The 13,905-nt window shown below is 45.9% G+C and overlaps 1 protein-coding gene across 1 annotated transcript in view; it reads right to left on the reverse strand.

Annotated features, from left to right (window-relative positions):
- BIN3 (bridging integrator 3) overlaps window positions 1–13,905 on the reverse strand; it is a 39,918-nt gene that overhangs the window by 11,181 nt on the left and 14,832 nt on the right. The window contains exons 2-3 of the mRNA XM_081136232.1: window positions 6,958–7,006; window positions 335–375 (exon numbers count right to left, since the gene is read on the reverse strand). Of these exons, the coding sequence (XP_080992358.1) occupies window positions 335–375; window positions 6,958–7,006 (90 nt within the window). The remainder of the gene's footprint in view (window positions 1–334; window positions 376–6,957; window positions 7,007–13,905) is intronic.

The following is a 13,905-nucleotide window of genomic DNA, read 5'->3' on the forward strand; positions in this document are numbered from 1 at the left end:
GGAGGCCCAACTTGGGTACTCTGGATGCCCACCAGGAGGAGAAGGGACCCTTCTCTGTGGGAACTTTTTCCCACTGATTGAAGGGCCACTATAAGCTCTGCATAAGGTCAAGCACCCAAAGGCTATGAGTTAATGACTGCCACCAAGCCATCAGTTAGGGGAGACCTTCTGGCAGGTGGTGAACTGAGCTGCTCTCGGCTCCCGGGGTGGTGACAAGCAGAGGAGCAGCCTACTAACGGGTGAGCAGACAAAACCATGCGGGGAGTGAGTCCTGGCAGAAGGCTCTTGTCCTTCTCCAATCCCAGCCCCCATCCTTTTGGGGTGTGACACTCACTGCTGCAGTTTTCCATACTCCCTCTCAAAGTCTCTCTCCACCTGTAATGAGAGAGATAACTAACTCAATCATCAGAGAAATGACAACACATTGGAAAAAATCTGCCAGCCTCCCGACACTCCCTCCACACCCTCCCCTAGCCTACAGAAACAACACCGTCCAGTTCACACAGGCACCGGCAGGTCATTAACGACACAGTACCCCTGTGTTCCCAAATTAATTAAGTGTCTGACTTAGGGTGAGAGACTCCCCTCTCAGATGTGCCAGCCAGGCAAGTACCAGCGGATTGCGGCTCCGTTCTTCCACCACAGGGAGTGGGGCACTAAGCTGGGCTCCCTCTTCTCACCCTCCCTCCTGGGACAGGAAAATTGCTCAACATGTGACTGACATTCACCAGGGAGGCAGTGGGGGGCAGAGGCAAAGGGTGGTTATGGACTTCAGCTCTGTCTCTGCCACTTAGCAGTTCTGAGGCAAGGCCCGAGCAAGTCACCTCCATGGTCACAGGCCTGGTTTCCTCACAGGTCCTACCACCTGCTAGCTCCAGGGTAGATCAAGAAACATCACATATCCACGCTCTGTGCACTGGGATGTACCAAACACAAATATTATACTGCTGACTCCGGCAAGACTCTAAATTCCTGATTAGTTATCAGATTTCCCCAATGCCAGCAATATTTAAACCAAATGGGAGTGAGTCCTGGACCTAATTCTGCCACCTACATGTCAGGTGAGGTGAAGAAAGTGACTACACTTCCATGGCTGACTCTCCCCATCTGTAAAAAGGGGCCTCTGCAGTGGCTCTCAGGCACATGGCCAGTGAAGAAAGTGATATCTGAGAGCCCAAAAGAGGGATGGGCGAGAGGCTTCTCCTTCCTTCTCTCCCATGAAAGTGGTACCACTCCCTGGCCGCCTCGTCGAGCCTCTGGGCCGAGGCGCTCTGAGAAATAAAACCGGCTACGTTCATGGAACGCTTGATGCAGGCTTCTGGGACCGTCTTCACCTCCAACTCAGCCAGGAGGCAGGTGTACCCATGGCCTTCACTGTACTGCGGAGGTCATGGGGACAGAGGTGAAGTGACCCGTGCAAGGTCACACCCCTAAGAGCAGCCAAGCTCCTGGGCCTGTGCTCTTAACCGGCATTCCACTGAAAGGGAAATGGTGTTTGCTGAGGAATATAAGCCATGGCCTCAGGAAGATGGCTCAGCTGTGCCCCCGAGACCTGTCAGTGTGAGCCCTAGATCCTGACTCTCACTCTGGTACAGGCTGGAGGTCCGGGAGTACAAGTTTGCAGATGTCGTCAAAGCTACACTGCTCTTCACCTGCAGGCCCTCCCATCAAAGGTGCCCAGTGAAAGAGTCTTCTAATACCATCAGCCTCAGACTCCACGTTTGGATCTGGGAAAACTCCACATAGTCACAGAAGGGCAGGACATGATTCAGGCCCATTATTTCATGTTATACATGAAGAGAGTGAAGTCAAGAGAGGGATGCGATTCACATAAGGACAGCTACAATTCAGACTCCTAGAATTCAGGCCTTTTATTTATTTTTCTCGACTATATTTATTCATCCCATAAATATTTAAAGAACATCTATTAAGTGCAATGCATTCTGTCAGGTGCTAGGGATACCCTGATGGATAACAGAGACATGGGCCCTGGTGGGGAAGGTCAAACAAACACACACAGGTAACTGTGATCAGTGGGAAGCCCTGTGGTGGGCGAGGGCGGGGGCCATGAAAGGGTGATGTGGGCCAGACTCCGCTGAGGTTCTCAGGGCACGAGAGCGTGTCACCTTCCACATATGAACTGGGAAATTTAGAAGCAGAAACACACAGTGTTTTCCTTACTTTATGATCCTAGCATCTAGAACCCTGTACCAAGAGCAGACCCATTCTTTCTCTATCCAGGAACCCAAAGTTTTCATCATCGCCTTCCTTAGGATCCACCAAAAGCTACTCTTAAGAAAAAAATTCACTCCCACTACAGCATATGTACTGATCAGAGTTTAAAGTGTTATCTATCACAGGGGATTTGTAGTTGGGCAGGAATCAGGTCATAGCTAAAGGCAGGAAAGACCTCCGGGGGACTGCAGGTGGGAGATTTGTTCTGGGGCAAAAGGGCCCTGTAGAGTCAGTGCTGCAGCTGGTCCATCCTTTCTCTAGCAGTGTGGAAGGAAGGTGGGGAGAGGAAAGGCAGAGATGGGTAAGGCGTAAACTCGGATACAAGCCGTGGAGCATTACCTAACATTCTGAGTCTTAGTTTCTTGTCTAGTACTGGGATATTATATTTGGCCTCCCCCCATGTAAATTTCAGGGTCTGACAAAGAAATGGGGTAACAGTGTCAGCCTCACCTACTTGTCTTGAGGATTCGCAAAAGTACACATGGAATGCAGGGCAGGGAGCCTGGCCCATGCACGGTGCTGGACTGTTCCTCCTCCACACTGAGGTGGTGAGAGGACCAGAGCAGTCTGGGGGTGCAGACTGGTCTGTGGCCCTCTGGCAGAGAGGAGAAGCATCACGAAGTATGCAGTCCAGTGACAGTGAGGATACCCCTGATTTTGGCTAAGTCTGGGGTCCTGTGCGTGGGGGGCAGTACTGGGCCACAAATGTGTACTGGGACACATTTCTTTTCTTATTTCGTAGGATGTAAGCAGTGTCTTTACATAGCAAAGGTATTTTTCTCCCAAAAAGATGAGATTAAAATTAAGGATGTCCTGCCAGAATGCAGCTCTCCTAAAGATCAAGACCACAGAGTAGGTTCTCTGAGAGGGGAGGCTAGCGCCTGCCAACGCACCGGGGCTGCAGCCCTGGCCCTGCGCTCTCTGCTGCAATCTCCATGCTGGTGTGTGTGTGGGATGTCAGCGAACACCTGGGCTCCTGGCTGGGACTGCTTGGACTTGCACAGGGAAGGACTGCAGGTTTCCAACTGGGTTGGATCATTCTGGTTGATGAGAAACTCAAGGTCTCACACTGGAAACTGAGAAGCATGTCGGAGTGAGAGACTGGTCCTCCTACTTTTTGCCCTTCCAGGCCATCAGACAGCCTAAAAGAATGTTTCACCTCCTCGGCCATGGCTGCTTCTATAGCTCACAGTCCCGAGATCTCTCTCCTCCACTGGAGATAGATCTGGGGGACACCACCAGGACTCTAGCCCCTCAGATGGGGATTAAAGGGACATACTGGAGTCTCATTCCAAGGTCTATCCATTCTGAGGGAAAGAGCCAAACACAAAAGATCAGAACATCTCTGAATGCTTGATGCCTTTGCCAAAAAGGCAGCTGGACAGCAGTCAACAATGCGAGTGTAAACACATGTGCACGACTGTCAGCGGGTCAGAGCGGGCGGGTGGGCCAGAGAGGTTAGTGCCGGGAGAATCAAGCGCGGGATGCCGCCTCGGCTGCTCCCTGCATTCTAGCAGGCTCAGGGCGGCAGGGAGGGGCTGTGTGGCTCACTGCAATCTCTCTGGTGCTGAGGTCAGGCTGGCACCTTGCAGGAGCCCAGTACTTGTTAACTGAATGAACGGGCTGAGTTCCCACCCAAACCTACATTCCTGGTGACGTGAGAAAGGAGACCAGCTGAGAAGCCTCTCTGCAAGGCTGCTTGGCTGGAAAGCAGCTACCCTATGGCCCGTTACAACAGGACAGGAATGAGGCTGAGGGCCCCTTCATGTTGCACGTGGAAATCTTTCCCAGTGAAGGCTCCACGTGGTGGGACTCTCTTCTGCCTGACTTCACAGAGCGCCCACCTAGCTAGGGATCGAAGTGTGTGCTTTCCTCTGGGTGTGAGACCCAGGGTAACTGCATCAGCGAGCTCTCCCAGCCTCCCAGGCTATGGAGTGGGGTGTGGCTTCTTTTGGCCACATCAAGATGCTCCAGCTACTTTATGGGACCGGGGGAATGGAGGGGGCTAAGCAGGAGGTTAGGATGCGGAGTGGGGAACCTTCCATTTCAGTTCCACTGGTCAGCCCCTGCAGAGAACCAGGCCATTCCAGCCAAAGCTGTGACAATAATGGAATCTGCCTTAACAACCTGGGCACAGGAGAACAGTGAGGCAGACACACAATGCCTTCTTTGTGTCTGAAAGTTGGGTGTCTTGAGCCAAAAACCTCCTGAAACTCCCTGAAGATAACATGAACATTTCTTCCCATGACACGGTGCTGTGACTTCCAACAACCCAGGCAGCCCCATCTGCTTCCCTCCCTGAATTGCCTGGGCAGGAACAACAGGGTGCGTCACCACTGCTGGGGGCAGCTGCGAAGATGCTGAGAAAGCCACACAGCTCTGGCCTATTTGCGGGGCCAGGAGTTGCTTGGGAAGTAGAGAACAAGACTCTGAAGGGGCAGGGTCTTGCTGCAGACATCTGGTGACACCTGGGAGTTGAGGAAGCAAATTATCCCAGTTGACACTGCACTGGGGAATCTAACTGCTGGGACCGGCGTAGTCCTTGGTTGTTTATTAAACTGACTTTCTGCCTGCAGTGTAGTTAGTATTTATTGAGGCCTTACTATGGGCCAGAGCCTGTGTGAAGTGCTTCGTATACACCACCTCATGTGAGACTCATTAGACAACGACATAGGGCCTAGCATAACCTTCACTTTACAAAGGAGAAAACGGAGCCTCAGAGAGGGTAAGGAACTTGCCTAAGGTCATATGCAGCATGCCAGGGCCAGGATGGGGATCTAGGCAGGGAATTTTCCAAGTCTGGCTTCTTATCCACTACTCTATGCCTAGACTGTGCAGGGAGCTGATGCCACAGTTGGAGGACCACAGTTTCATCCCAAGTGAGACAGTGCTAGGAAGGGGAGAGGGAGCCATGGCCCACAGAGGGCCATACGGGCACAGAGGGTTTCCTCACACTGTGTATCTGCCCTTCCCCTAGGGAGTCCTTGCCACTCCTCAGACTAAAACACCCACAGATCTTCCCATCAACAAACTGGCAAAGAAGCTGGAAACTGCATTCTAGGCTGTATTTTCTGTGAAGAACAAGACCATTTCGATAAAGGTTGAGGAGTCTAGAGGGTTTCTGTTTGTTTGTTTTGTTCTCTGGTAGTGAGTGTTGGGAATAAAAGACCCTTTTCAAAACCACTTCCTTTTCAGATCTGCCCTGGATTAAACTCTGGAGACTCAAAGCCACACCTTCGCACTTCCTGTAGCCGGCTAGAGCCCAACACTTGCACGCCCAGGTTCTCTGTGCTTCGGCTGAGAGCCTCCACAGATGGTCAGCCTCTGCATGGGAGGTAAACTCTGAGTCTCTCCGGGCCAGCCTTTGCTTGAAAAAGGGGGAGGGCTCTCTTAACACGGGCCTATTTCCTTTTAAGTGACTTAACTTTGGACTTCCCAAAGATAGAGCCATTGGTCAGGTGTTTGCTGAACTCCCCTTCCTGCCAACTGAAGCAGTATTTTTCCTGTAGCTCTCAGTCCTAAGCTAAGAAGGGACAGAGAACCACCAGGGGCTGAAATGAGTCAAGGGCCTCCACCAGGCTTCCTGGTCCACCAGACCATTTTTACGGTCTCCCACATGAAAACCAAGGGCCTCGCTCAGACTTGCAGGGGTGGGGGCTACAGCAGCCATTCTTTACTAGAATCCCCAAACCTTGGGGGATCTTTACAGCCTGAGTGAGGCAGCATAAAACAATGGAAAGGGTATTGAACAGAGGCTCACACTTGAGTTCTAATTCCAGCTCTGTCAGCATTAGCTTTTTCTAACCTTAGAAAGTCACTGAGACTCTATGGTTTTGGGTTTCCTCATCAGGAAAAATCAGGAGGTTGAACTAGATGATCTCTAAGGGCTCTAGCTCTAACTTTCTAAGAAGCTATGATTCTCTTCCTCTCCCATTCTGGAGATAAAACTGTGTGTGTGCCCAGCAGGGTGTGGCTCAGCGGTTGAGCATTGACCTAGGATCCAGGAGATCGCAGTTTGATTCCTGGTCAGGGCACATGCCCAGGTTGTGGGCTCGATCCCCAGTCAGGGGTGTGCAGGAGGAAGCCGATCAATGATGACTCTCTGATTGTTGTTGTTTCTATTTCTCTTTCACCCTCCCTTCCTCTCTCTAAAATCAATAAAGATATATTTAAAAAACAAAACAAAACAAACAAAAAACCGTGCGTGTGTGTGTGTGTGTGTGTGTGTGTGTGTGTGTAAGGATTCAATTATCCCCTGTGCTGAGTGACTCTGGGTCTTGGCTAGGAATGCACTTAGCAGTGGAGGCAAGTGGATGTGGAGTCTTGGAGAAGTTTCTTGGTCTTTCATGTGGCCTGAGGTGGCCCAACAGAAAGGCCTGGGATGTGTCCTGGGCAGGGGTCCTTGTTTCAGGCTCCCTCTTAGGAACATGCAGACTGCATGCCAGATCCCAGAGATGAGCAGTCAGAAGCAGTGTGCTTCTCCTCGCCTGTGTAATCTGCCTCTTCCACCTGCCCAGGCTGAGCTGAGGAACGACGATGTCCCAGGACAGGAAGTCCCTGGGAGCCCCCGTCTATGCAAGGTTCTAGAGCTACACAACTGAGGATGACAAGGGCGAGGTTCTGCCTCTCCAGCCCCATGATGTGTTGAGTCAAAGCTCTGGTACTATGCAAAGGCCATGTGAGACAGCACTGAGTCTCAGAATGAAAGAATCGGTTACTCACTGTTTTGGGGACAATCTGTTTCTTGGGCTGCCCAATCTTGAAAGGAATCCTGTAAGACAAAGAGACAAAGAGGGATGTTAGGAGAAATGGGGAAGGATGTGGTTAAAAAGAACTGATGAAATACAGGTCTCTTATCCCCCAGAAGGGTAAAAAACAGTGGCAGTGGCTCGCTTCCCACCACTTGTACCACATGTCCTGTGGGTGTAGGACCATCAGCTGCCAGGATAGGCTCTGGGACAGTCATCCACCCATGGACAGTGTCAGATGGAGGTCTTGGGTACCACCTTCTGCCCCAGAGCATCTTTCCTACTAATAGTCAGTTTAAATACATTACAAAGGCAAAGACAGGAAAGGGGAGATACTGTACAAATAACAGTCACCATGAACCTTGTGTCTCAAGGAGCGAAGTCAGAAAGTACAAGCTCACTTGGGTCACTATTATCCTAGAAAATACGCCTTTAAAAGCACCATAAAAACCACATATCTGTATTAGGTGCTTCACCACTTCTCTTCAGAGGGACAAACTGTGGCTCTGAAGGGCTTCTTCTATGGCTGGGGAGAGATGACAAATTGTAGGGGCATTAAAGATCAGCCAGGCTGGGTATTTCCCGTGAGAACTGACACAGTCTAAATGCAGCTAGCTCCAAGAATCTGAAATGCAGCCCAACTTTGCCATGAACATGCTAGGAGACTCTGCAACTCAGGTTCCACACTTAGAAATGGAAGACAGCTCAGCATAAGGAAAGGTCATGATCTAGGAGTCTCAACCTGAGCACTAACCCTGCCTCCACCTCTGCCATGCAGGCTGCCCTTCGGCAGGTAACCACTGCCCTGTGCCTTAATTTCCTACTCTGTGAAGCAAAAGGTTAAGCTAGATAATCTAGAAGCTTCCTTAAGGTGCTGAAAATTTTATGATTCCACAATTCTGAGAAGAAAAGCAGTGTGGTCAGGCTAGAAAGCAAACATAGTGCATCCCAACAGCTATAGAAATGTCAGTTTCGCCCCCCCTTCCCCAGGGAGGGGTGAGGTAAGTACCCCTGGGATCAGCTCAGGGAAGAAGGTTCTAGTAGGAGCCCTGAGGGTACAGGTTAGACCACCACCCTCACTACTTTCAGTTTCTTTCATTCAAACCTCCCCTTCCCACTGCTGCACCCACCCCACCCAGCAGGCCCCTTCCCTCTACACCTTCTCCCCGAGCCTGGTTTCTCTTGGCCCAAACTGACCAACACTGTCGCTAAACCCAATGGTATAATTAACCACCGATAATAACCCCAGACAGTGATCTGGTTAGAGGATGGGCCAGCCTGAGTCACAGTGGTTTAAATTTAATTTCTGAAGGACATCCTGTTTATTGTTAACCCACCCCGTAATTTGGGAGTGTTAACCCTTTGGGGGCTGGCTGATTCACGTGGTCAGGCTTTTGTAAACAAATAATCTCTGGCTATATAATTACTGGGGGAAAGGTAAGCTATGGAACTAAAAAGGGAAGAAAAAATGAAATTGCTATTTCCCTTTCCCAAACCTAAAGAGGAAAGGGTATGGACAGATGAGCCCCTTGGTCCCTCCCTGGGCCTCCAGTTCCTTTCCCTCAACTTGGATTAGAGTTGAATGACACAATGGTTTTGGACAGTGAACAACTGCCCTCCAGGACCATTTTGGTGACAGTGCAAATGAGGTCCTGGTGGCATTGAGGAAAGATTGATCCTGTTGTGCATGAAGCATATGTGGTATAAAAAGCTGCAGACCAGGAATCAGAAAACCTGTCTCTGCCTCTGACTAGTTTTGTGATTTGAACAAACTGCAATCTCTCTGGAGCTGTTTTTGAAACTATGAAACGAAATAGCTGGAAGAGATGGTCCTTCCAGCTTATCTAAACTGAATCTCCACCCTAAGAACATGGAGTGTAGGATGAGACTGCTCAAGAATTCTCAGAGTGTTCTTCAGAATGATTCTAACTTGGAGTCTAGTACTACAGACTAGACCAAGAAATTAGGAACTCAGAGTCCATTATTTGTGGAGCCACAGCCTCTCACTCAATCTTAATTTAGAATCGCAGTATTTTTAGAACTGTGTTACCACAGAAATTTTTCCAGTTTACACCTCTCATTTGTAGATGAGAAAGCGATCTGGAGAGGTCCAGTGACCAGCCCAGGGTCATTCTGCTGGTTCACAGCAGAGCCAGGAACGCACCAGCAGGGCTGTGACATCCAGTCCAGTGTTCTCTCCACTACTCAGTGTCATACTCTCACATGCCTTTGTTATTACAGTCGTCCCTCGGTATCTGGTGGGGATGGGGTCCAAGACTCCCTCTGGAGACCAAAATCTGCTGATGCTCAAGTTCCTTATATAAAAAGGCATAAACAGTGGCCCTCCGTATCCGTGGGTTCCCACTGTTTTTAATATGCGGTTGACTGAATCCACGGATGTGAAACCTGAGGGTATGAAGGGCTGACTGCATGTGTTTTAAGAAACTATATGTATTTTAAAGAACACTTTATCCCTTTAAAAAGTAAAGCATGCTCGTCAGAGAAAACTTGAGAAATACAGAAAATTATAAGAGAGAAAAAGGTGGGAGTAGGGGGGTGGAGAAAGAAAAAACCCAAAACAGTCTACAGTCTCATACCTAAAAGATAATCAAGGTTATTGTTTTGGTGTTAATTATATTTTAAAAATTTGCAGAAAGAAAAAAATGAAAGCAAATGTGCCAAATGTTAGTAGTGGTTAACTCTAGGTGGCAAGAATATGATTACTGTTTTCTTTGTACTTTCCATATTTTTCAAATAAATTTTTAAAAATCCCCCTTTTTCTTGATCACAAAAATAAAATCTGATCAGTGTCAAAAACTTGGAAAACACAAACGACAAACACACACAATCACCCCAAATAAACAGTAATACCCTGGATTTCAGTGTGTACCTATATGTGTACACATGTATCTATGCACATTTACATAAATTTTAAAAATAGAGAAATCACAAGTGTTTTTACCTGCCAATATAGTTTTCATTGCTCTGACTTTTAAGAGCTTCCTAGTGTTTCATTATACACCTGTACTACTAGTTTTATTTTATTTTTTAAAAAGTTTAATCATCACCTGAAGACATGCTTTTATTGGTATTAGGAGGAGGAAGGGAGACGGAGAGAAACATTGATTGGTTGCCTCCCGCACTCACCCCCACTAGCCTGAAACCTGGGTATATGCCCTGACTGGGAAGCAAACCCATGACCTTCTGGTGTACAGGATGATGTGCCCACCAACTGAGCCACACTGGCCAGGGCTAGTTTTATTTTTGTAACCCACATTACTTACTGGTGATCTCTTGAACTCTTTTTTTTTTTTTTTTAAATATATCTTTATTTATTTCAGAGAGGGGAAGGGAGAGAGATAGAAACAATGATGAGAGAGTCATTGATCAGCTGCCTCCTGCACACCCCTGACTGGGGATCGAGCCCGCAACCCAGGCATGTGCCCTGACCTGGAATCGAACCGAGATCTCCTGGATTCTAGGCCGATGCTCAACCGCTGAGTCATGCCACAGCCGGGCACTGAACTGTTTCTTAGAATTGAAATTGCTGGGTCAAAAGATATATACACGTTCAAGGCTTTGATATATTTGCCAATTGCCCTAGAGACAGAATGAAACAGCTTGTTTTTTTTAAAGGTCAGAAATAGTTAACATTTTATCACTAGCCCTCTGGCCTGTTTATTGGGATTTTTTCCTGGCTAGGGGTTTGTCTTTCCCCTTTGGACATGTGCATGTTTAAGGTACAGAAGCTTTTGCTGAATATGAAGTCTAATCTAGCAAATTTATATTTTCCTTTATGATTTCTTCTCTTGGTGTCAACATACTGAGAAAGGCCTGCCCCTTCCACAACAGCAAAAAAATTCACCTATATTTACTTTATTACTTTTATGATTTCCTTTTATTAATCTAAATTTTACTTTTCTCAAACATATACATGGGAATAGTTTAACAAGGCACAAGGCTTTGTTAAGTAAAACATTAGGCTCTAGGCCCCCAAATCTCATTTGCTGAGACAAGCACTTTCATCTGTGCTGGATTTTTGGTCTGTACCTTTGGATCTCCACATAAAAATGCTTGTATTGCTACCTCTTGAGTATTTGGTTTTAGGCACTAGCTTCTGACTTTTTATTTTGGAGGAGGAAGATTTAAGTAAACAAAGAAGCCTTTTTAAGGTTTCCATCTCTGTAACACAAAGGCACATTTGCAACCCTCCTTCTATATTATGATTTGGATAGGGCAATACTAAGCAAAGTATTAGGAGCATAATGGGATGCATTTTCCTTCCTGCATGGCAGCCAGCAGTTGTTCAGCTCAGCCAAGCCTTCAGAAGACTGCAGTTCTGGCTGATGCACTGAATTGTAATCTCCAGAGTTCCCAAGCCAGATCCCCCAGACAATCCCACCTTCCCTGACCAACAGGTATTGTTTTGAGACACTAAGTTGTGGGGCAATTTGTTACACAGTAATATATAACTAGTAGCACTGCATAATTTTTTGCTTTCATTACAATGAGTAATTGTCACTTTTCTTTCACATGCTTAATTTTCTATGTATTTACTCCTAATTCTATCTCAGTTGTCTAAATCTATTCCCAATACATTCGTTTCTATCAGGTATTCTATTGTTTCTACTTTAGCCTGCTCCAGCCTGAATGGGTCATCTCCACCTGGTGTACAGCAAGCATCCTGGGCTCCTCCCTTCACCTTCCTCAGAGGTTCCTTTTACCTCTTTCCCAGGAATTTTGACGCCTGGATTCCATGTCTTCCTCTTTCTTGGTTTAATCCTCATTTGGATGGAGAAAAAGTGTGTGGGTGATAATTTTTGAAATTTTGCATACCAAAATGCTTTTACTCTACTGTCACACTAGTTTGACTGGGTATAGAATTACAGGTTGGACATAATTTCTTTCAGAATCTCAAAGGCATTGCTTCACTGGCTTCTCATTCCCCAATACGCTGTGATTTTCATCCTCTGTATGTGGCCTGCTTTTATTTTCTTTATGCACGCTTGTTGGTTCATGCACCTTGTGGGTCTAATTTCATCCATTGTGCTGGGGTATTCAACAGGACTCTTTCAATTTGGCACTTTACAATCTTTAGTTTTGGGATTAAAAAACCAACACCTTTGTTGTTATTGACCCCCCCACACCCATTTTCTGTTTCTTATTTTTGAAATTCTTATAATTTTGATGCTGACACTCCTTGGTTTGTCCTATAGTTTCTCTATTTTTCAATGTTTCCTTATTTTCTAACACTTCTAGAGTTTTTCATTTCCATCACATTTTTAATTTCTGAGAGCCCTTTCACATTTCAAGATGTCCTTTTTTTAAATTTTATGGTATTGTTTTTATTTCATGGATGCCTTATCTGAGGATCTTAATAATAGCTTTACAAAAGTTTCCTCTTCCTCTGTAGTCTGTTTTCCTTCAAGTTGCTTTTTTTTCCTTTTCTGTTTTAGTCTCCATTTTTCATACTGGACACTTCCCTTGGATGTGTGGTAATTCTTGGTTATCTGCCCACATATGACTGGAAGCTGTGAGCATGTGAATAATGTCTATTGTGTAGGGTGATCTGGCTGAGTAGTTTTGTGGTGAACCCCTGATGTCAGTATCTAGTCTTTTCTCCTGGGCAGGTAAAATTCCCTAGAGAAGATTCTTCTACTCTCTTCACTTGGGAATAAAGGCCCAGCTCAGCAATCTGGGAGCTCAGTGAGTAGAAGAGGTCCCGTGTATTCGTGTGTGCGCACACTGCATGCATTCATTCGCTTCACCCTCCTGCCTCAGTACAGGAGTCCTACCCTCAACTGTGCTTCACGTGGGTCTCAGTTTTGTGGGCCTGAAACTTATACAATGGCCTCTTAAAAAAAAAGAATACAAAATTACAAATATAAAAATAGGCATGAAAGTGAATATTTAGACAGAGAAAAGAGCATAATAAATTACAAGTTATAAAAGCTGACATGAACATCAGAAAATCAAGAATAACTTAATATTTTTATTAATCATCTGCCTGACACACCTCTGTATTTATTTCCCTGAGTTTTTTGGCTGCAAAGTCTATGATTGCCTCTTCATGTGACACAGAGTTGGTAACATAATATTCTTAGAGAAAAAAGAACGATAATTCAGTCTTTCCTCAAGTATGGTTGACAAATTTTGTCTTCTACTACTGACAGTTTAGAAAAGCTTTTTTTTTCAGCTTACTGGTAATATGTAAACATAATATAAATTTTAGGATTGCTATAAAATTTAGGAAAATTTCGTGTTTCTTTCATGAATTAAGATTTCAAGTTTTCTTGTACAGTGACTAATCTTAATGCTCTCTGAATTAATGAGTAACCAGTTTGTCATTGCTGCCCTTGTAGGAGAGTGTATCTTGAGTTCTAGGGTATCCATTATGCCTTTCATGTTAAAACCACCAGGAATTCACGTTTTATCAATGTGTTCTATGATTTGCTTCTCCTCTTCACTGGCTATCAAACAATCATAACTCCTATTTAAAATTGATCTCATTCTCTTAATTACTAGTTTTTGATATAATTAAAAAATGTTTTGTTACACTTTACTTGATTTTAGAATATCTATTAATTTAATGGCTCATCTCTATTATTTTGTGTCCCATTATTATTATTATTATTTAAAATATGTTTTTACTGATTTCAGAGAAAGGGAGAGAGATAGAAACATCAATGATGAGAATCATCGATCAGCTGCCTCCTGCTCGATCCTCCTACTGGGAATTGAGCCTGCAACCTGGGCATGTGACCTGACTGGGAACCGAACTGTGACCTCCAGGTTCATGGGTCGACGCTCAACCACTGAACACACTGGCTGGGCTGTGTCCCATTATTTTTGATCCAATTTTCCCCTTAGTTTTTAAATAAATTTAACGATGGTCCAAAAAGGTACCCTTTGTGTATTTCCA

The sequence above is a fragment of the Miniopterus schreibersii genome, assembly GCF_964146895.1.
Source record: "Miniopterus schreibersii genome assembly, chromosome: 4".
NCBI classification, from domain to species: domain Eukaryota; kingdom Metazoa; phylum Chordata; class Mammalia; order Chiroptera; family Miniopteridae; genus Miniopterus; species Miniopterus schreibersii.